The sequence below is a fragment of the Phoca vitulina genome, unplaced genomic scaffold (assembly GCF_004348235.1).
Source record: "Phoca vitulina isolate PV1807 unplaced genomic scaffold, GSC_HSeal_1.0 scaffold4, whole genome shotgun sequence".
Lineage (NCBI taxonomy): Eukaryota > Metazoa > Chordata > Mammalia > Carnivora > Phocidae > Phoca > Phoca vitulina.
Genome location: NW_022589707.1, coordinates 71,087,293 through 71,112,720, shown reverse-complemented (window position 1 = coordinate 71,112,720; position 25,428 = coordinate 71,087,293). Strand labels below are relative to the sequence as shown.

At 34.2% G+C, this 25,428-nt stretch overlaps 1 protein-coding gene across 2 annotated transcripts in view; it reads right to left on the bottom strand.

Annotated features, from left to right (window-relative positions):
* Nucleotides 1-25,428, bottom strand: part of SEMA3A (semaphorin 3A) — a 206,615-nt gene that overhangs the window by 144,890 nt on the left and 36,297 nt on the right. For both annotated transcript variants that reach the window (XM_032402269.1, XM_032402270.1), the window contains exons 2-3: nt 5,197-5,354; nt 554-616 (exon numbers count right to left, since the gene is read on the bottom strand). In XM_032402269.1, coding sequence (XP_032258160.1) covers nt 554-616; nt 5,197-5,354 — 221 coding nt within the window. The remainder of the gene's footprint in view (nt 1-553; nt 617-5,196; nt 5,355-25,428) is intronic.

Sequence of the window (25,428 nt, the reverse complement as noted above, 5' to 3'; positions counted from 1 at the left end):
AGGAAGGAAGGAAGGAAGGAAGGAAGGAAGGAAGGAAGGAAGGAAGGGAGGGAGGGAGGGAGGGAGGGAGGGAGGGAGGAAAGAAGGTAGAAGGAAGGGAGGAAGGAAGGAGAAGGGAAAGGAAAAGAAAAAAAAGAATGGGATGGAAAGGAAGGAGTGGTAATTTAATCGTGACTCAGAAGTAGAAAAATTTCATATCATCCAAAAGGAATTCAAGAGGAATTAACATATGAAAACCAATTTGTACAAAGAAGGTGACTTACTGAATACAAGTATATATGCTGCAAAATTGCTTTTGTTAATTATCATTTACATTTATATAAATCCTCAAAGGGAACATATTTTGCTTTATTTAGGCATGTTGTTACTCTTACCCACTTTTCTTTAAATAAAAATGTCAACATCTGAAATTAAATATTATTTTGTTTCTAAAAAGTGATTAAGTACACAGGTAAAGCCTGGTGTTTATTTAATACAACACTGAACAAAAATAATGACAGAGTAATAGATTATTTATGCAATTACTGAGATGATTTAGTAGACTGATACTTACCAGGATATCTTTTCCAGCCCACTTGCATTCATCCCTTCTGGTATAAGATACTGGCCACACAATCTAAGGGCAGAGAAAAACATAATTTTATGCCACTTAAGTTCTCTAAGTTCTCAAAATTACAGACTGTTACACCAAGTTGGGGCAACTTAGATAAAGAAAGTTCCATAAAACATTATGTGGCAGGGACTTTTCAGCTTAGACTTTGCAGTGGCATCAGTTAACTGGTATGAACTTAAATCATTCAATCTCTGTCTACCCATCAGACTTTGCTATACACGAAAGTTAAGCAACACAGAATTTATGCAGTCAATAGAGCTAAGCCGTGTGCAGAGAAGGCAACTGTCAGGCAGGTTGGGAGGAAGTGAAGATCTAGGGAAGAGAGGTAGAAATAGACATAAAATGTGGCTTACATTCTTCTAAATGAATCTGTCTTTACCATGAAATAGTGATCGTTAAATTTAAACACTGGGTACCCTGGATCCTATTCCCTAATTCAAATCTCAGCATGACACACTAGAATGAGCCACTGATACGGTTTAGAAAACTCCATCTTAGATAGGAATCTTTTTTTTTTTTTTTTTTGTGACAGGACAGTGGGTAAGAGTAGCATTGTATACTTTCTGGAGATAAAGAAGGAAATGAAAAAGCAAATAGATAGCTCTAAAAGCTTCGCCATTGTTGGAAAAACTTAGACTAACTGAAAAACAATTGTGTTTTCATCCCTAATATTTCACTTTCATCCTTTAATAATATTTCTGCTAAATTTGAAAGGTTCCTATATTGTATGACTACAGTGACAGCGGTAGAGAAGACAAGACTTTATTGGTGGTTTAGAGGACTGTGGATTATTTTCCTTCATAATATTAATGCAAATATCCTCATCTAAATTTTAATATAAAATTTTTCAGTTCCCCAGGTCAATTCAAAAGACTCCTATCTATATTGGGGCAGAACAATTTTTTTTTTTTTAAATTCATCTTTCTCTTCTGGTAACAGTTAATTTCAGGAAAAAAAAATGTCATATGTTAAAAAAAAAAAAAATCCAGACATGGTGGCAATCATTCATGTCTGCTAGATAGATAGCTGTTAGTCTCAAAATGACTGATCATCATTTATTTGGGAACCTCTTGATAATTCAATATAAATGGTCATGAACTTGTGCAAGGGCTGTGATACTCGATCTAGAGAATCAAAAAACAAAATACAACAGATTTATAAGCAAGAATGTAGGACATACTGAAATAACCTATGATGGCCTAGCAAATGCATTTCTGGTCCATGTCACAATTACAAACGCCCTAGAAATTTTTGGATATGCATTCATTTTTACCATTTGAAGTTTTCAGTTTACGTATTCTTTTCTTTTTCATGTGCTTTTCCTTTCGTGTATATCTGTGTATGTAAATTAAAAATATCATTTGACCTGTTCCACAAAGTTCCTATATAGTAATCACATAATACAAAACAATGTAAGAATGGTAAATGCATGTCCTTACAATTCACAATACCCCGACTTGTGAATTCCTACAGCCGAATACTGGGTAGTTCATTCCACAGGTTCCACAGCCCTATCTTTACATTGGCTGTGGAGACCCCAAGTGATCTATTCTTAAAGTTTACAATAGGAGGCTAAAATATAAGTTTTATTTAAGACACAATAATAATAATGCATAGTAGGGCTAAGATTTATTGACTTGCATATTAAGCTTGCCAGTTACGTTACACAAAACTTACAGATTATTAAAACACATAATTTTTAATTCAAAAAGGCAAGCTTTTTCATAATTTCTTAGCTCTTGACTGTTGGGTGTTGAGATAGCATGGGCCTCATTTTGTCATTTTTCTCTTATGTCAAATGTTAATGAAAATAATTTTGATGACATTTATGATTAATTCTCTCATACTCAGAGGAGTATGAACTCTCAACTTTCTAGAGTTCCAGAGTAAAAATATATAAATAAATAAAGCTTAAAAATCTGGCTGAGTAAAACAAATTTAGCATATAAAATGTTATTTTGGAAAGCAATTTAATGAGGATAACTGTAAGTCACTGGAATAAATATATATATTTATTTTATATAAAAATATATATATTTGTCATTTCCAACAGTAACCATTTCCACAAAGAATAATTCCTAACTTTTCAGTTACATTTGTTAACCTGTTGATATTTTGTCTTCTTTGCTCAAAAATTTCTCAATTAACTAACAATGACTAAATTTTTTATTCTCATATTGAAAGGGCTTCATGATCTATATTACACTTTCTTTTCTTCATGCCTCTATGCTTCTATTCATGGCAGCCCCTCTTACTCATTATTTAGTAAGGAAGCATTTATGTCTTAAAGAAATGGCACCCTTTTATCAAGGCCTAGAATCTTTTCATGGTCCTTCCAAATCTGAGAATGTGTTGTCTCTAATAAGGATTGGCCTACTACGCATCTATATGCTCAAAATCTTATCTTTAATATTAATAAGTCCCTCAAGAATTATTTATGATGTCCTATAGTGACCCCTATAAAGTTTATCACAAGAGTAGATGCATCAGAAAATGTTGAATAACATCATATATAGGTTAAAAAGAATATTAATAGACAAATATATGTGAATTCTTAAGTAAACTGCATTTGCTCCTAAGACAGTGTGGTATAATTAAATAATATGTTTGGCATGAGATGCTTTATAATTAGAAATATGTCTTCCACTAGAATAATGATTTTAACCTCAAGAGCAGGAGCTATAACAACACTGTGACATTGTGCAAGTCACCTAATTTTAATTAATTCACTACTTCAAGTCTACAAATCTAGTTGGTAGAAGATAATGTGATTATATCCTGAGTGTACAAATGGCTCTGGGATTTTCTTATCTATAAAACAGTAGGTTGTCTCATATGATAATTAGGTCTTTTCAATTTTAGAATGAACTATTTAAATTAAAAATCTTTATTATTTTATTATTTAGAGAATAATGCTAAACACTAAATATATATTCTGAGGTGTTATGTGCTCACGTATTATCTACAGACACACAGATACATGCATATGTATTTATATTCATATATATCAATTTTACAAAATGATAAAAGTATTATAAACACTGAAATTTGAAAATATCAAATTTTTCTTAATCTTCTTAGATTTTTCGTTCATTTTATAAAAAGGATGACTTCTTTTCACTAAACAACAAAGCCTGCTTATTTTATGACCCTTTCAAAGGACTCTAAGGTAAATACCTTTGTCATTTAAGAAAAACAAATGGAGAGCTAGTTTTCTTAGGCAATAGATAACCTTAGGGATATTGCTATGATCTGAGAAGACTCAGAAATCAAATAGATTGAAAAATCAGAAAAGAAATATCAAAGGTGATTTTTAAATGCCATATATTATTCCCAGAGTATATGAGTAAGGGCACTGCTGTTTTATATGATATACATAATGAATTGAGTCTTTATGCACAGTCAGAATTTTAGTGTTTGAGTAATAGGAAAGTAAAAGCCTTAGGTTCAGTGGTATACTCTATGCAAGATATCAATCAGCTCTGAATTTCATCTTCATTTGATCCTTAAAGCAATATTCTTCAACCAGAACAAAAGCTATTTATAGAATTCAGTTACTTTTTAAAATTTATTGTCCAATCTGTTAAAGTTTATCAGAAGTTGAGGAACACCACTCTAAAGCCCTAAATGTTAAGAAGCAAAACTAACATACATAAAAACTGATGTGAATGTACTCTAAAAAAAATGTCATACTAGCACTCTCACAAAAACTACTGCATAAAAGATCGTTGTCCCTCAGAGAACTATGACTAGTAATATTAACTGTGAAAAAAATGACTGACTTTGAGTATAGCATATGGACTCAGCAGCATAATTTCTACTAATTTTTCAATCTATGTTTATTTTTCCAAACTGTATAGCTTTTTAATTAAATAAGCCAGAAACATGATAAGAGTAAGGATAAAACCAATAGACTTCTAGTGTCTAAATGACCACATTTGTAAAAACTTGACACAGAAAACTGATCTTCCAGATGAGGTTTTGGCAAACTTTGTGTTCAAAAGGCCAGATAGTAAATATTTTAGGCTCTGTGAGCCAGATGATCTCTATCAAAACTATTCAATTCTGCCATTGTTGAATGAAAGCAAACATAGACAATATGTAAATGAATGAAAGTGTCTGTGTTCCAATAAACATTATTTACAAAAACAGGTGACACACCAGATTAGGCATGTGTATAATGTTGGTGAACTCTGCATTTGCTGGCAATATAGAGAGATGTATAAATTTATACATATATATATACACATCATTTCACACATGACATTAATTATGATATATGTCTATAATGGTTCAGATATTTAGTTTTATGCAGCAAAAATTATATAACTATGGAAGGATAAGCTGAAGTTATAATGATCATTGAAAATACTATGGTTTCTTCCTCGATTTTTATGGTTTACTGCATCCATTATTTGTGATAATCAAATCAATGCATTACTTTTACTTGCATCTGAAAAGATAAAATAATAATTTTAACAATTTTTTCCAGTTGTCACACTGTTAAATAGCTAGAGAATTAACTGTTAAATAGGTTGAGATGTTTTAAAAGAACTACAATGTATATATTAGAATAAAGATACCTTTTGAAAATCCTTGATATTAACCAGGTTGAATGAAAATATGTGATCCTTTGCTCCAACATACAGCCTACTCCGTTCCTCATCCAAAAGGAAGGTATGATAACTGGAGCTGTTGGCCAAGCCATTGAAAGTGATCACATTGTTGGATTCCAACATTTCTGCAAGGTAACAAAGCAAGACATTGGGTGTTAATGTGAGGTCCTACATGAGCATGGGCTATTGGTACATGGCAATCTAACTACTTCCTGCTGTAGTTACTAAACAGTGGTTGTTCTTAATGATGGTACTAAGAAATATACAGGAGCTTTTTTTTTTTTTTTTTTTTTACATTTCATTGAAATGGAAGTCATACTCATTAGTTTGCTGATTTCATACTCAAGACCACACACTCCTTCAAAAGAAAGGGATAGAAATACCTCATCCACACAACTGATCTGATGGAATCTCTTTGCATGTAATGATAGAATGAAATGCTCAATATTGTATACAAAATGTCTTTAATTTTACAAAGACTTTTTAAGGGGTTTCATTTGTTCCAAGTCATTATCTAGAAGGATAAGCATAGGGGCCAACAGAGCAGAGGTAGTATGGAGGAAACATTGTTTAAACTCCTAGTTGTTTTGAGGGCTTCTTTTTTTTTTTAGATTTTTTTTTTTTTAATTCATTTGCGATAGAAACAGAGAGAGAGAGAGAGAGCATGAGCAGGGGGAGAGGCAGAGGGACAGGGAGAAGCAGACTCCCTGCTGAGCCAGAAGCCCAATGTGGGGCTCCATCCCAGGACCCTGAGATCATGACCTGAGCCGAAGACAGATGCTTAACCGACTGAGCCACCCAGGCACCCCTGAGGCTCTTTTCACTGAGGAATTTTTACATGTTTTTTTGACCATTAAATCATTAACTCTACCATCTAAATCTTTTATAATATTTTGTAACTGACATATATAGAGAAACCAAGTTAGGTTTTTCTGAAAACATGAGTTATATGAATTTTACTATCTGACTTCAATTTTTCAGTTTGTTAGCATTCTTTTATTTGCTTTTGCTGTAAATGGGAAAATACTGAACTTTTAGACCTACACCTAAGTGAGAAAAATATTTTCAAAAAAAAAAATATCATTAATTGTAAGTCCACTTTTGCTTTAGAAAGGCAGTTGTCGAAAATCACCAAAGAGGTTTTCTTTCTCTACTTCAATAAAAATTATGTATATATGCCACCACAAACCCCCTTCCATGGGATAGAAATGTTGAGGATTCTCCAAAACTGTGTCCTGAATCAATGATTCAGATTTTTCCAAAGCACACAGAGTAGAACCCTTTCATCAACATCCACAAAATATAGAATGTGCTTTCCAAGGACAGGAAGCAGCAATGCAGACCCTTCCTCTGTCCCTGCCATGACCCCAGGTTATTAACCCTTTGACAAATTTCCCTGCGTTATCGATTTCTCCTACTGCCCTCTCCATATTACCAAAAATGTTATTTCAGTGGAGGATAAAGTTCAAACTCCTTAACTTAGCATTAAAGACCAGGTCACTACCATTTGAGACCCTAACCCAATACTCCTCCCTCATGTCCTGTATGCTAAAGGAAAACATGCTCTGCATATGTCCACTTTTTAGCCTTTGCTGCCATTGTTTCTGACATCTACAACTATATATCACCTTGACAAAAAACTAACCATTCTTAAGGCTAGTTCAAATGCAAGCTCCAAGAAATTCTCGTAGAAATAATTTCTTTATTGCTTGTATCACACTGTCAATCATTCACATAAATGACTTATTTACCAGAATTAACATTCCCTCACATCAGGAAATATAGAATTAATAGTTCACTATCTATAACTCACATGGTTTCTTTTCCTTATTACCAGTCAGTAAATATTAAATTGAATGTCTACTTCTATCTATTGATTTATCTATCCATTCATCTAATACACAAAAATACAAGAATTGTTAACAAATTATTAAAAGATGATTTTCTAATTCATTCATAAAAAAACAGTAGAATACTGGGCTATCCTTATCCTACCCTCCACCTGCACCAAAAAAAAAGGAAGGAAGGAAGGAAGGGATTTAATTCATATGAGTTATACCTGAAATAAATGAGAGCTATTAGTCTCCAAAGAGAAAAAACAGAATTCACTACATGATATCTGAATTTAAATCTCATCCCCTTGCCAGTGTCCAAATAACTGCAAATAATCAGTGCTACAGAGAGTCAATACAAGACTGAAATTTCAGGTACCCTGCGCTGTGTGAGGACGGAAAGGGCTACTACGAGAAGCAGGGGCTACATTACTGGATGTGTTCATTGACTGACTGAATGGTCGTTCAAGGAGATAATTATCAAATAGAGAAGAAGATGCCCTCCAACATTCCTTCCAATTCTAAAATCTGTAATAATTCTACCCTATAGATACAAAAGAAACCAAATACATAGGGAGCTAGGCAAACTGAAAAAAAAGTCAGCTGTGTCTAAACCAAGACAATTATATAAATATTAATCAATAGGAGGATCCCTTAAAAGACACAAAGGTAGATTTTAATTGGAAACACACAGATACTACATAAGGACGCTCTAAGCATCAAGTGAAAGAAGTTATCGGAAGACAACTACTGTATCTACAGAACACAGAGTCATCCAGTTATAGGTCAGAACACAAGCGTCACCACAGTACTTACTAGTCATGCAAACTAGGATGAATTCCTTATGCTACCTGGGCCTCAGTTTTTGGAAGATGGGGTTAATAATATATCTTCTAAGAGCTATTATGAAGGTGAAGTTAGATAATTCATGTAAAACACCTAGAACAACAGTTTCCATAGTTAAGCACACAATCACCTGCGTGAATAAGTAGAGGTAAATATATGTTCAATATTCTTGACCAGAGGTAGGAAATTAAGGTCCAGATGGAGCATACTGAAAAATTACTTTTCTACCAAATATGCTAACTTGTTAATGACATTATAATTTTGCATGGTGAAGGGATAAATAAGAAAAGCAATATGCTCTTTGATTTACATTAATATTAAATATAAATGTCATTTTAAGAACAGTGAAATATTCTTTTTGTTTGCCAACTTCTGTAACCTAAATTTTAAATAATAAATGTAATGCCTATCTATATTATAATTCTAAACAATGAAAATATTCACCCAATTGAAAAATATGTTACAGGTTAAATTTTGTAAATTTGTTCAGGGAAAATCACTGGTTCCTCGACAGACACAACTTAGAGAAAAGTCTTAAGTAGTTTATGTATGACATCACAATGGAAACAAAGTATACTTTAAAAAAATGTTACTGCTGGATCATTTCATTAAACAAAAAGGCAATATTTTCCTGGAGTATGGGTTAGCAGCTGTGTTTTCCATCACTTTCAAATACACTTGATTTTGCCTAATTATTCCTTTTTACTCCAATTTCTTTAGATGTTCCTCCCTACCAGGAACTTTGTATTTCTTTATAACTGAGAAAAGACTTTTCGAGACCCTCATGGTACTGAGTCACAGCAAATTCCAGATTGCTAAGCTAAGGTTATCTCACCACTTTCCAGGTCAAAAATACCTAAAATCAGAGACCCTTTCTCTAAATCTAGATAGATCTCATATTCTCTAATATTATGTTTCCTTATTTAATTTTGTTATTTTGTTTTTCCTATATGTAGACACATTCAGCTATAACTGATTTTAAACAACTTCAACCTCGACTCCATTTCTCCAGAATTTTAGGAGTTTCTTTTCATAGCATCTGTTTTATAATTCTTACCATGACATAAGTTGGAATTGGAACTAAAATAAATATTCAAAATAGTGAGATGTTTAATATTTCACTACCTTTTCACATCTTGCTATATTCATATTTAGACAAATAACAACAAACATTAAAGAACAATCTAAATCTCTACAGAACCAATTTGACTATGATGAATCTTAGCAGGCTAAAGCTTGTAATTCTTTTGGGTGATAATTCAGATTTTTTCAGGTTGAGACATTACTTCTAACCTCTACATCTGTGTCAACCGTAAAGAGAAGTAATTACAATTGTAATCAAAAGTGCCATTTCAGACAAGCACTCTAATGAAATTTTTATTCTAAAATTTGAAAGGTGATTAAACATTGTTTATTCAAGATTCCCCAAACAATTTAGTGTCTATGATCTGTTTAATGACAAAATGGAAGATATACTGATCATAGAGTGAAGCAAATAGTTTGTGCTCAATAAGTGCTATTATCACCATTATATTATAAGACAATGTAGACACTAAGCATTAAGTGTATAGATGTTCTGAATGGGAAAATCATTTCATATAACTTCAACCAGCAGAGTGATCAATTATAAATAGATTACACTCCCTTATGATACAGTTCTAAAAAACAGCCTTATAAAATTCAAGACAATTATTATAAAGTCCATGTCATATATTTCTTTTTAATTTAATAACACAAGCAAAAGAAGAAATGAAATTATAATTGATGTTCTTTAATCAGAGTATCCCACCAACTAATCAGGGAAGAAGAATCATGATCTTTCCTAATAAGTCAATTCTAATTTTTTTTTCTTTTTTTTTTTTTTTTAAGATTTTATTTATTTATTTGACAGAGACACAGTGAGAGAGGGAACACAAGCAGGGGGAGTGGGAGAGGGAGAAGCAGGCTCCCCACTGAGCAGGGAGCCCAATGCGGGGCTCGATCCCAGGACCCTGGGATCATGACCTGAGCCGAAGGCAGACGCTTAACGACTGAGCCACCCAGGCGCCCCGAGTCAATTCTAATTTTCATTCTACTTATTTATTTATAAATTTTCAGATCTGCCTTTTTTCCTGAACTCATCATAATCTCTAATGTAGCTTTATTTGAATAAAGAAAAAAACATTGTTAGTAATCACTATCAGTACATTACTTAAGATATTGAAAAATTATTTTATGAACTGATGCTCTTCTTATATGTTTATTTTAATACATGAAAAGAAAAAAAGATGGGAGAATTTATATCAAAATCATACATGACTACTTATCTCTACATAATAAGGCTGGAATGTTCCTGTGGTCTGATTATCTTTAGGATAAAAATAGATTTCTACAGATGATTATATTACAATAACCGGGTCAGATTCTCAAAAGGCAATGAAATGAATACAAATTTCTAGAATGCAAGACCGCCCAGAGTTAGACATTTTTATAGTAGGATGAAGAACTGCTTGACCCAGGGGCGCCTGGGTGGCTCAGTCGTTAAGCGTCTGCCTTCGGCTCAGGTCATGATCCCAGGGTCCTGGGATCGAGCCCCACATCGGGCTCCCTGCTCCGCAGGAAGCCTGCTTCTCCCTCTCCCACTCCCCCTGCTTGTGTTCCCTCTCTCGCTGTGTCTCTCTCTGTCAAAAAATAAAAAAATAAAAATCTTTAAAAAAAAAAAAATAAAAAGAACTGCCTGACCTTCAAATCCAAACAATAGCCACAATGTTCTTCATATTTCTGACTTCCATTACATTTCTCATTCACTCTCTCTCTTTTCTCTCTTTTCTTACCCCTCCTCTAAATTTTATAGCATGAAAGGTAATAGGACCATACCAGTTGCTGGATTCAACGTAATTGCCTATATTCACTCATGGCTTTAGACTTATGCCCTTTTTCCATGACTTGAACTTCATCCTTTCATAGACCAAAGATCCCATTTAAAGAAGTCAAAGCTGGATCTACATGAAGTCAAATATTTTGACTAAATGATGACTACATCCAGATATTTGTAAATATTGGAAAGTTCATTAAGGTCCAAAGTTTTGGATCCTACATTTCAGTGCTTCCTAGATTACTTTTAAAATCTCATAAACCAAAAATATTTCCAAAGCAAAACAGGAGCTAAAATGAAAATTGGCCACTTTTTGTTGCATTATAAAAACAACAGAAACAAGTACTATTGACTATCATATCATGTCATACAAAAAAGGAGGCATTTTATTAAAGTAATAAAAAAAGGAGGAAGAAAAAAACACACACAAAAGATAATCCTTAGATATGAATAAATTTATATTGTAGGAAAATTTACCTTATTTTTATGATTTTGTTTTTATTTCAGCAAGGACTTATTTTATTTTTTTTTAAGATTTATTTTTTATTTGAGAGAGAGAGAGGGCAAGACCAGGGAGAGGGGCAGGGGGAGAGAAGCAGACTCCCTGCTGAGGGAACCAGAGTCAGGGCTCAATCCCAGGACCCCAAGATCATGACCTCAGTAGAAATCAAGGGTCGGACACTCAACCAACTGAGCCACCCAGGCGCCCCTCCAAGGACTTGATTTTAAAACTGTTACAGAGAAGGGTAGTAACTTTCCACAGACTTCTATTTGGCAACTACTCCTCTAAGATAAACTATCAATGATGAACTCTATTCCTAGCATTTCTAGCCAGTGCATCTTGCTATTACATAGCAGAGTCAATATTAGTGGGTGTCTATATGCTTTGATTTATTTAGTGATGATGAGTATATTCTCTCAATTTACAAAGTTTGGTAGGTATTATTCAAATATACTTAGAAAAATCTATCTTCTAATTTTAGTATCAGTAAACACTCAAAATATGTACCAAATGTATACATCCTGATCTGAGGGTAACTTTTACCTTAACTACTTTCTCAGACCATGCCAGAGGTCACACAACACTCCATAAAACACAATCCCACCACCTTTGCCTAGAGCATTTCTCCAAGTTCTTCCAACTCTTTTCTTTATATTTGCTAACAGTCTGATCTCTAATGTCTCCCAACACATTGAATTTATGCCAGGACTCTTCTCTGCCAGATGCTTCTTATTTGTAGATAACGTGAATAATCAGCTTCTTGACTTGGACAGACTCCCTGATCAAGGTACAAGCTGCCCACATTTGAGCTTCAGAAGTGAAGGTCCATTACCAGCTCAAGCCCAGCTTCCATGCTGCTAGATGCCACACACTGAACCACACTGTCAGGGAAGGACAGTATATTTTTCCTCAAATATGCTTGTAAAACATCAAGGGCAGGCCTATCTATGATATTAATCTGTTTTTCACTTTTTATAATGTGAAAAGTATGTGTGGAAAGTTACTTCCTCACAGACTAATCTAGCTCAACATATATCCAGTCCTTATATATGTGTAACATACATGCCTAACATATGTTACATAGGCACTGGCTAAGAAGTCTGTGGAATATAAAGATTAATAAAACCTTCATGGAAGTTAGACAAATGCCCTCAGAGAAGAGAAGCAAAAACCAAATGAACAACAGCAAGAATAATAAGAGCTAAGAAAGTTAACAGGAGGGAGAAATTAATGCCTCAAGGAGAAGTAGATAATCCTTGGAGAAAGTGCTTGACAATTAAACCTGGCCTTAAAAAAATGCATAAGACTTTGTAAGCCTTTGACGAGCTGAATGATTTCTAGGTACATTCCTTAGTCTCCCACAACAATGCTGTGAGGTGACAGTTTTCATTCCCATTTTTTCTCATGAGGAAAGTTACTCAGAGAGATATTGGGAATATCCTAGGTCACAAAGCTAGTGTGGTATAAAGTCAAGATATCCACTCCCATCTGACACCAGGGGCCAGTTCTTTTCCTCTTACCCCATTCTATGTCTTAAATCTTTATATTATTTTAAATGCTCTGTACTTGAACTTTTTTGCATAGTAATAACTCCATGGGTAATCTTTTCTACAAGTGTTTCTTTTGTCACTAGCAGTATTTTACATGTCTTAAATGTTTATCTTCCAAGACAGATTTCCCTCTGAAAGCCACACAAAGGCTTATCAGAAACCTCTATTCAGATAGTGCACGAACACCTCAGAGTTTGCATGACTTGAACAGAACTCATTCCCTTTTCTTCTTTCCATTACTGACATCATCACCTTTCTGTATGTTTTAAAATTGGTTGCAGGTATCACTGATCCATAGGATCATGAACCAGAGCCTCTTCATCATCCACAGATCCATTCCACCACTGCAGTTTTGTTTAACACTGTAATAATTTCTTGTGTACTTTTTTTTTTGCTTACATCCTCATTGTCACTGTCATAATTCATCACTGTCACTGTCGTAATTCATCATAATTTCTTTGATTATGATCATCTTCTAACATAACTCTCTCTATAGGTTTACACCAACAAACCACGTTAGCACTACCTCCAGAATAATCTTCTGTTAATGTTGAGAAAAAGGCACCTTTACTCTATCCCTTTCCTTTGAATCTCATGGGAAAAAGAGGAAAAGAAAATAATAAAATAGAGAAAAATTAAATGAACAGAGGAAGAGAGAAATATCAAACCACAAATTTTTAAGAGAATATATCCAATATAGCAAAAGCATGAAACATTTTCAGACAGAATGCTGAAATCTGGCACATACCTTCATATAGTCCAGGTAGTATAGAATTGGTAATCAAAAGGTTAGCAAATCATAAAATTTTCATCCTCAAATGCTTCATCGCAGGAACAAACCCTACGAATCTATATGGCTATCAAGTTATTGGAATATGTGAAAGTACAACTAAGTACAAAGGTGGCGGCATCATCATTACCACCACCACCACCATCATCATCACCACAACTAATACCAGTATTTAAGATTCTCTTCTAACCACATACACACAGAGGATTATTTTTAACTCAACTGTATTCTATCTATAGTTACCACAGCCTACGTGCTCTCCAATTTCCATCCTCATGTGCATAGGGAAATCTACTCACCTTTCAGGATCTAGGTCAAGCCTCCCCCAACCTTCTAAGGACAGTATATCATGCTTTCCTTTGTAAAACACAGTGCCATGTACAAATGTAGATTAATCGCTGCTTTATCTCTTAAGCTCCCTTTCTAGAGTTAAAATATTCTGTTGCTTATTTTTGTATTTCTAGTTCTAGAACCTTTTCCTGGCTTATACTTATTACTGGCACAAAGAAACAAGTGTCTCAATAAATATTATTTAAAACAGCTTATATTTTTAAAGTGCAACAAAAACTCAGGTAAAATAAATAATAACAAGAATCTATTTAAAAAGCAAATACAGCAATATATATTGCATTTCAGATTATATTCTAGCTTTTCTAAATAGTTTTATGTTCCATTCAAATGACTAATAAAATTATGCCATCTAAACCCTAAATTACTTACAACCTGGCTATAAAATATAATAAAATGGCTAATTTTTAAAATTCTATATGCTAAGAACAATTATGGTCATTTTACATACAATAACCATGTATCAAAACCACAAATCAAGTTTTCAGAGTTTTGTTTAACTAGTAACATCAAACACAAAAACTACTGCAAATGCAATAGTTTAACTGGTTCCCTATCTTCAATTTCTCTCAACTTCAATATATTCTTCAAGGCATCACCACACAAATTGACCAGAGCATATTTCAAAAATGCAATGCTTTTAAAGTACCTGCACCGACCATTGTTACCTTAGCCCAGGGTCCCTAATAAAGGCACAGTCCCTAATTTTCCTTTGCTACTTTATTTTATGCCTGTCTCTATAAGTTTCCACAATTCTATCAGAAACGGCACATTTACTCTTCTCTAAAACTGGTCTGACCCCCCCTTGCTTCAAGTTTATTTTCCCTGTTCTCCTGCTTCAAGGTACAGTTATAAGCCATTCCTCCAATGAAAGCCGTGAGAATTAGCAGGTATTACTCCCTCTTCTGATGTCCCATCCACTCTGATCACAACATACACTAATGTTTTAATTGCATGCCACTCATTTGCATGGATATGTGCTTTAGTCTTCTTAGATATAAAGTTTAGCACAGTGCCATATGAGTCTAATTATCTGTAGAAGAAATGGTTAACCATATACTTACTTAATTATTGAATTTGATATCTAAAAAAATCTTTAGACTATGAAGTCTGATTACTTCCATTTACAAAAAAGCATAAATGACTTTAGAATGAACAGTTGCAGAGGTCATGTTTATATTAAATTCTTCTGGCTCTTAGTTTAATGTTCTTTCTTAATAAATCTCTAGAAAAACTGTGACGACTTTAATTTTTCTCCTAATTTTTTGCTGCCTGATCCTTGGTAAGTTTTTGTACAACTATATAGTCAAAATATAAAAGTTGCTAACAATTTACAAAAAAAACTAATGCATGATACATACATAATGCATAATTTTTACTTCTTGGAAAAATAAAAATGAATTTAAATGTATTACATAATGTGAATAAAAGTGATTAATATAACTATGCATTGCAACTGATCACTCATTTCTGTGCAAGATGATTAGTCAGTAAAAATTTCCAATTAAAGTGTAGATCCTTCTTTTATAATTCACACTGTTTTAACTTAGGGCGCTGAGTGATAGGCTTGTAATCCAGAGACTGAAACTTTGTTTTTGATTCTGTCTTTATGTCTTAATTATTTATAAGGTTCCTCTACAGGCAGGTTTCTATTACCAGCCAGTGTTCATTAAATGCCTATGAGAAGCAAGCAGTGTATTATCATTAGCAAAGTTAAAGAAAACAAAAAGGAGGCTTATCTAACTAATACAATTGAAAGTCTAATTTTTCAGGCAGTCCTGGTCAATTATTTACATGTACCATAGCATATATTTCAGTATGTTCTTTAAATAACCATCATATTCCACATACCTATAAGGAAGCAAATGTTTTCTGATATTTACAAATTGTATAGTTCATTCTTCCAGTAACAAAACTGTGGAAAATATTCACATTTCGAGAATTAAATAGCTATGAACCACTTGTTACCTGTTATCTGTTATATATGCCCACTAAAAGAGTTTTTTTAAACTGCTTAAGAATGATTTATTTGAATTTTTCTAATGCTGAGCAAATGAGCTTTTACATAAGAAAGAAACTGAATAGCTCATCAGTACTTTTCCATCATTTCCACCCCAAGATATATTTATGGGGGGAAAGAAGCCTTCCTTATTCATGGACGAAAACTGATACATGCAAGTGTGAACATTCTGGAGAACATATTTATTTTAGTGTTCATGGGTGTCCCTTTTTGACTGAGATAAGAATCTATTTCTTAGAGTTGGAAGAGAGAGAAGGTCAAAAGGAAGTCCAGGAGATCATATGGACATTCTCAAGGATCAATCATGTAACCAAATCAGAGGAGCAGGTGTGTGGGGCTGGTGGTAGGAATTACCTAAACCCCAGATTTGGTTGACAAAAGGTATTTACAATATGTTTATCAAATGAATGAGTAGATGGATTTCTGATTGGATAAAATGAACATGTTTATGAGCATGTAACAGTGCATGTGGGTTAGATTACCCATAATTTATCCTGCTCCCCTTACCACTTCTAGGCTCTTCATTCTCTAAATTGCATGGTGTCTGGGTGTCACAACAAACAATTTGAGTTTTTCAGCTAAAGAAGTAGAAGTTGTTCACCTGAGAGCTTATTTTATTGTCTTTATTGGGGGGGTGAGGGAAATAGGGAGGGTATTCTATGGCATACCTAGGCATGTCCCACTCCTTTAACAGAATAGATACATTCTGATTATGAAGGTTTCTGGCTTGCCCATAAAAGGATTTTATTTGAATCAGATTTCCCTGTAGAGGGGTGGAAGAGAGATGGGAGAGGAGGGTGTTGAAAACCAATGAACTCAAAAGATCTCTAGATGAAACCATACAATGTGTTCTGAGTCCCTTCTAATCTTAGTGACAATAATATCCTATTTATGATGACACACTATAAACATGTTTCCCCTAATAATGTGTTTAATTTTGGAATGGACACATTTCAGAATTTATTAAGCAGGGGAAGTCAGATGCTCTAATAAAGTAGGTTCATAAGAATTCATTGACATTTTATAATTTTTCTACATATACAAAGGAAAGGGGGAGATGGGTTATTATATAGATAATTCAGGAAAATTAAGTTTTCCTATATTCTGCTCTGCCAAAATACTTTCTTTTTTTTGCAAAAAAATACCTCATGGTATTAGTTCTAAAATTTACTTGGTACAAAAAATAATAATTTAAGAATTTTATCTTATATAGAAAATGAGACAAGTTGAAATTGTTCAATTTTCTTTTCCAAATATATTCTGCTCTAAGTGTATTCTAAGATTGGGTCATGTTTACAGATGTTCTGGGACTGAAATTAAAGATAATGTGAGCTAGGTTTGGTGTAAGTGATTCCCTAGGATGAAGCTAAGAATCCAGAATATTTGTTGAAAATCCTTGCTTTCCCCAGGCCCATTAAAATCAAGCACATTTCTGGGCTGAACAGGAGAGCAGACACTAAACATTCTCTAGACCAGTGCAGGACACACAGACATTTATCCCCACAAGAACAAAAGTCTAATTCAGAACCAGATTTATCTCTTTTAGAATGGGCAAAGAAAGCAGCATAAGTCAATTTCTTATTAAACTTCCTTCTATACTTCATCAAAAATGTTATCATTTCCTTCTTATAAAACAACAAAAAACCCCAAGCCAAAACACTAATAAAAGTATTAGAATGAATGATAAGTAATAAACATTGCTTAGAGTGAAAAATGATCTCCTTTTAATCTGACTTAACATACATTTAAAATGAAACTCTCCCATTAGTTTGAACATAGAGAATAAGATAGGTAAAACTTGCCTCTAGTCAGGGGAAGAAAAAGTGTTAGTGCTATTAAATTCTAATGAAACCCTCACTGCAGTTCAGTGTGAGTATGAAAGAGTCATATAATATTATCTAAGGTCACCAATTTCTGAATTCTTTCATTTTCCTGATACTTTTTATTTGGCATGAAAATAGTTAAAAGGAGATTATCTCTGTCAATCATTTTGTGATAATATTACTGTTATTACTAAGTTTGGGATTAAATAATTGAAAGTAATTTTTTATCTTCAAAAATAGGTATTTTTTAAATTTCTCTTCAAATTAATAAATTGTCATGAAAACAGTGACCTCTGTACCTCATGAAACTTGCTTTGAAAGCTCAGACTTTGTATTTTGCTGTGTCCCAAAGTGGTAATATAAGATTTCTGAGATTTTACATATTTATTTTAATTTTATATTTTCTTTTAAGGCAATTATCTAAAACAGGCATTTGTTTCTTCGTACTGATAAGACTCAAAAAGTGGTAGAAACTAGAATTACAAAATCAAAAAAAATTTCTAGCTTTCCCAATTAGAACTCGTTTTATCATTTCTAATCACTCAAAGGGAAGAAATTACTTCTACTTTAAAAACTCAAGAAATTAGTTTAAAAGTTCATAGCTGAGTTTGTTTGATGAACTTAATGACTTCCACCTCATTTAGTAAATCAGAATCTAAAAAATGTTACACTCAACCCTCTTGATAGGCTCTGGAGTTTATCAGCCCTGCTTTGCCACTTCATTAGCTGTCAGGAACCGGTAAGTGATACTGCAATGAAAGTCTTGATTCAGGTAGTTGAAAATGCTCTTATTGCAAAAGTACCAATTACCAACAGGCATGAAGTCAAAAGACGGTCTATCGGGAAAGGCACATCATCCACATACATACAGTTGGTTATCATCTTTGTAGACATCAAAGAAAGAGAGAGCTTTTGAACTATCAGTAGTTGATTTGTAACATTCAGAAAAAAATACACACATTGATTTCATATACACTGCAGCAGAGTTATCACTGACCTTAGAACTCTCACCTTGTAATAATGTGAGGGCAACAAAATAGGGATAAAAATGCATATTTTCTTACCAAAGGATAAATGCATAAAAGATAAAAAGATGCACTTTTTAATCTATATGCTTAAATGGATTCTTGTACTTGGCCTTACACTATTTTTATGGCCAATCTTTTATTAAATGTATTTTTGTTTTGTTAATTAAACAATACTACCATGAACTTCCCCTTTAATGTACATAAACTATTTGAGGTTCAAAATATTACTTTAGTGAAATTTAATTTTAATTATACAGCCTCTTATTCTCTCCCTACCTTCTACAGTATTTCTTATAGTTGGTAAACAGAAAATTGGACAACCATATAGGTATAATATCTTGAATATCCCAAACAAATACTAGAAAATATTTTCTGTGACATTTATATGCCACTGTCTATATATTAAGAACTGCTGAAGCTATTTCTTTGCCTAATGAAAGCAAACACACATATTGATTGAACACTGGTGTGTTCCATAAAACACTAAGTTCCTTTGATGCTCCATGGAATCAAGTATTCCATGAAAAGCTGAGTTTGAGAGAATACTGCATATATCATTATATTATACTTCAAATTAAGGCCTTAAAGCCTTTTGGAGGTCTAGCTGTGAGGAAATTTGCCTATGGAAACATTATTAAATTCGATATTTCTCAACCCTGTATGATAGTCTTTTTATATATAAGCACTCCTTTTTCAAGAGATATTTAGATACTATCATATTAATGGCAGACTTTGAATACTATAAATGCAAGTTACTAATAAATACTGGGATATTAAATTGGAAAATAGTTCGGTGGGAATTATTTTTAAATGATAGACATTTTCTAGGCTAATTATTCTGAAAAACGAATGCAGACCAATTCCTTTCTTTGTGCTCTAGTGTTGTCTTTATTTTTTTTGTATTTTTGGCAGGTAACAGTGTTGTAATAATGATGCCGCATGTTTTTGATAGATTCCTTAGTATGATTTTAACTTATTTTTAATATAAATTTCCAAACTAAAGAAAAATTATATAAGGTAAATAGAAACTGAGAAAGGTTATAAAATTGGTGTAACAAATATTTAATATCTAATTCAGCTAAAACTGATTAATAGGCATTGTCTGAATAAAAATATTGGATAGTTTCCTAGAACGGCAATCATATGCCTAGAACTGAAAAATAAAACCTAAGTCACTTTATGTTTTTTGTTAAGTTTCAAGAGTTCTTTTTTTTCTGGTTTTAAAATATATCAGCATCTGTACATTTGTGGCCAAGTCTTTCTTGTAAGACAGTATATATCGTATAACCATTGTATATATTGTAATATGTATCAGATATATACACACAGATATATCAGGCCTTGGGACTGAGAGTGTGTCCACCTGTCTTGGTGAGAGCGAGGAGCCTGCCCAGAGCTGGCCCAGTGAAGGAGGACAGCTGGCCCTGTGTGCTGAGGCTGGCTGGGTCTTCATGGCACTTGACAAGGCTGTAGCCACAGGGCTGTGTGCTGGCCATCAGAGGACATCCCTCTCTTACAATGCCTTGCTAAGTGAGTTGAACCGGGCTTGACTAGCACTGAGATGGGAGAGGACAACTTAGCACACTTGCTGTCATTCCTCCCTCCTGCACTCTCAGCTGACATGGCTAACTGACAGCGCATTCAGAACGGCATTGAGAGAATACGGCATATATCATTATATTATACTTCAAATTAAGGCCTTAAAGCCTTTTGGAGGTCTAGCTGTGAGGAAATTTGCCTATGGAAACATTATTAAATTCGATATTTCTCAACCCTGTATGATAGTCTTTTTATATATAAAGGATATATATATATATATATATCTGAAGGATATATTCTTCTGAAGGATAAGGAATATCCCTGCCAGCATGGTGGGGTAAGTAAGCCTTGTGAGCAGCATGGTCTGAGAGCCAAGCCCCAGTGCGAAGAGGGCAATACCCAGGTCTCAAAGCCGAGCAGTGGCCCAGTCAGGCCTAGAACTCACACTGAGGACGCTATTCACTGCCCCGCTCTTGTCATCAACCCTTCCAGACCTAGACCAAATTCTGGGACCCCCCATATTCCCTATCATTTATATGGAGGTACTGGCTGGCTACCCTTAAATGCTCGTTAAATACAGGTTGCCCCTGGCACGGGAAGTATTTGGTGCACAAAATCGCCAGCGAAGACTGCTCAGAAAGGGGCTTCCAAATCCCACTTTTTGAGCACCTGCTGGATGTCCCAGGGTAGAATATCTAGGGCGGGGCCTTAGGGCAACCTGCACATTTCCCTCAGCTCTCTGCACTGGCTTTACTGGTCCGGTGACTCCCGAGTCCACCAGACCAGCTCCCAGGTCTGCGGGCGCAGGGAGACGGAGCACAAGCGCCCACACCCCTCCCCCACAGGTGCAGGCGGGGAGGGTGAATTACCTACCAGGAAACAGCGGGGGTCTCTCTGACTGGGTCATCTCTGCCGTAGGAAACAACCATTAAGGAGCTAAAATTGCGGACGGGGTGCCTGGGTGGCTCAGTCGTTAAGCGTCTGCCTTCGGCTCAGGTCATGATCCCAGGGTCCTGGGATCGAGCCCCACATCGGGCTCCCTGCTTGGCGGGAAGCCTGCTTCTCCCTCTCCCATTCCCCCTGCTTGTGTTCCCTCTCTCGCTGTGTCTCTCTCTGTCAAATAAATAAATAAAATCTTTAAAAAAAAAAAAAAGAAGCTAAAATTGCGGGATGGGCAGTGTTTTGGTTTTTTTTTTTTTTTAAATTAGTCCTTGTTAAAATAAAATAATGTATCCTTGTAAATACGTTAAAATAATAAGACTGGCCAGCAATTAAAAAAACAAAAACAAAAACGAGGAAGCGGGCAGGGTAAGACAGGTGAGACGAAACCTGCCTCAGAAGTCTCAAAGAACGAAAGAATCAAGCCCCGCCTAGCCGTACTTCCCGGAGGAAGCCAAATCTCGCGAGATCTCCGGAGTTCTACGAGGGCTGACGGGGGGAGGAGGGAAAACCCTTTTATTGATTGATTGATTGATTGATTGATTTATAAACGGACATAACAATTGGAAATGTTTATTCACCTGATGAAAAGATTTCAAAATACATGAAGTAAAAATTGATAGAACTATACAGAGAAATGGGCAAATCCACTTTTATATTCAGAGATCTCAACAATCCTCTTCAAATTGATAGACCACCCTTCCAAATATACATGTATACAATAAAGAAGCATAAAGGATACAGATTATCAACCTTCTTGACCTAGTTGACATTTGTAGAATACCTCCAATAAAGAAGAATACAATATACAGCCATTTCAAGTAAATACAAAACACAGATAGTCCATATTCTAAGCCATAAAACAAGTTTCAATAAATGTAAATAATTCAAGTCATAAACTATGTACTCTGACTGCAATGTATTTTCTTCCGTTATTGATTTATGTCAAGGAAAATTATATTTTCATGCTGAAGCAGCATTGAGTCCAAATGTCCGCCTCTCTTTGAGACTTGTGGAATCCTTAAAATGACAGTAGCTAGTTTAATTCCATTTGTGTGCAAGACATTACATTTTACAAAAGCAGCTGTTTTTCATGGAATATGTCCAGGGTTTCTCCTCAGGATATAAACCAGTGACCTCATACTTCCAACTCAAGACCTATCTATCAACACTCTTTCCCATGCAAGATTTTCATTATGCAGGATTCTTCCTATGGTTGGATCAGCATATCCAGGACTACATAAAATAGTGTCTCTTTTAATTAGACTCAAATGTGCTCAAGTCCCATTAGATTTTCATAGATTTTTTTAAGTTACTCCAAAGTTTCTGGGAGAATTTGAATGTGTTTTAGCTTTCATCAACTCTATACCTTCCTAGTCCACAGCTTCTATATTTCAAGAGGTTGATGCGTTTTGGGCAGGTGTGCCTTGTTCTTCCCAAACAACTTGACAAAAACTCTTGACCTCAAATAGGCCATCTTTTCCACTTTGGGAATTTCTCTTGGGTAGAAGATTAGCAATTGTGTCAACTTGTATCAAATATGCCCTTAAGAAGTTACCAAACGCCGTCTTCTCAGCTTTAACACTTGCTTCTTCTGTATGCTCATTAGCTTATTTTAATTATATAGGGGAAGATGAAAAAGACTGAGGTCCAAATGTTTTAAATATATTTCTACTTTAATTTATCCAAGAAAAGTGTTTAAAGTGTCTATTCTATTTGCTGATGAGATCTGAGGTTTTGTTAAAGTTATATTAATAATATTTTTCTGATACTGAAGCAACATAATATAATTACTTCCAAATATATCCAGTTTAACTCTAGGGTTAAGGAAGATTCAGAAAGCTCACTTTTTGTTCTGAATACCATATTAAGTCTACATCTGATTTATGATGGAGCTACTGGCAAGAGTCTATGAATTTCCTTGCCTCTGTAACACCACATGTAAAATACCTGCTTCTAAATATTTCTCAGGCTAACTTAAAAAGAAAAAGAATGATGTAATGTCTAAATATCTTTAAAGCCTTTTCTTTCTGAAGACATTAAAATGATTCCAACTTTTTAAGGTTTCTAGACAATCCTTTCCAATTGGAATTTTGTAAATTATAACAAGACCTTTTATTATGGGTTTTATTTTTCATTTTTTTTTCGTATCATCCACTGGAGTCAGTGGTTACCAGTATTTCCATGAGGCGTCAGGGGGAAAAAAAGAAATAATGGGGTTTATATTTCCTGAGGTGACCAAAGTATCATGACTACTCAGTTATTTGGATTAAATTCAAGTTTAAAGTCTCCATCTGTGAGCCTTATAGCAGAAAAGTACTCTTTCCAAACTTTCCCTCCTGACAGGTAATCACAAACCTCTTAAAGTGTGACCCTTAAAATGCTATTGTTAGAGCTATGATAGCATTCTTGGGTCATTCTATGACTTGAGAGTATTTATAAAATAATCTATTAGAAAAAAATTATTTAGATTAATGTTGCATAATTGAGTGAGCCACAGGAAAAGATAGTTTTATTACTTTGCTTAGTATTTATTGCCTGAATTGTCTGTGAAGGGATTATTTGTAAAATACACATTCCAGTTCTACGTATGTGGCACGTTTCTGTGGGAAAGTTTGTATGCATACAAGTCTGTATATAGTGGAGATACACATGTCAAAAAGACATGAAATGTATGTGGGAATATGATGTTTTTTGCCAGCTGTGTGTTCTAGCTATAGGATTTTTTCCTTATATATTTATTTGAATGAAAGTCATAGTCCTCCATCCTGACCCATAAAATGTTAATCCTTTCAAGAACGGCTCAATTTCTTTGTTAAAGGGACTCTGTATAACAATATCAAGACCTAATCCTTAACTTGTAACTAACCTTTTCACCTAAAGGTGGATAACCAGACTTGAAATGTTCAATCTGCATGCTTGCACTGACTTAAAATACATGTATAGAATCCTGTGTTTTTTCTTTATATCCCCCACCAAAATTAGCAATCAGCATTGTAATTTTCAAGCTTAGTATATATCGAGCAAGTGATTGAATGCTTAATGCAATTTTAACATTATCTGGAATATTTTCATAGGCAGAAAATGTACTCTTTTGAATGGCATGAGAAAGGATGCTAATTATTAACATTCCTTTGAGTATTAAAATCTATTTTTCCTTCACATCGGTATCTCTACTTCTCCAAAATCCTCATAACAGTATTTTACAATTTGTTTGTTTACCTGCAAAAATGCAGGTATAACTATTAGCTATTAACTGTTTTCCTTACTGAAAAATGTCTACATCCCTTGAAATACCATACTTCATCATTGAAAGAGGAATAACATCTGCAGGGATCTCAAAAGCCTTAAGTTCAGAACCTGTTGAATGCTAATCTGAGAATTCATGTTCAAGGTTTGTTGATGACCACACATTGACTAGTAACTAACAAGGTTAAGGGGACTCTGTAGAGCAGATCTGCTAGGAAAGAGTCAAAAGGTGAATTTTGCATGCTTGCTTACTTTAATGGAGTGTGTGTGTGTGTGTGTGTGTGTGTGTGTGTGACAACAGCACTAGCTGTCTTTTCTGAAGAACCAGAGCACATAGCTGGTTCAAGCAATTTTAATGTTCTGACTAAGATAACCGTAGAGATTTTAACTATAGGAAAATTGATAGAAAAGTGCACAGTTGTTGCAATTAACCAAATTTAGTAAGTCACAGTTAATTCTACCCTTAAAATACATCTCAAACTCAGAGACACTTTTCAATCGCCACCACTAACAATCCAGGCTGAGACATTATCCTCTTACCTGGACTAATGCAACATAATTCTAAATAAATTCAACTACACCATTCAATGTATTGGGCACAGAATAATCAAGGGGATCCTCTTAAAATATTATCATATTATGTATTCCCTCTGCTTGAGTCCCTACCATAATAGGGCCAGTATCTTATCAATTCCTTTCATCTTCAACATACTTAGATCTATAGTTCTTTTCGGTTTGGGGTCTTTAGCCTATGACTTTAGTCTGGACCTTGCAATCCTCTCCCTCTCCTCTCCACTTGATTAACTTGAACGTTATATTTCTTTCTTTCTTTCTTTCTTTCTTTCTTTCTTTCTTTCTTTCTTTCTTTCTTTCTTTCTT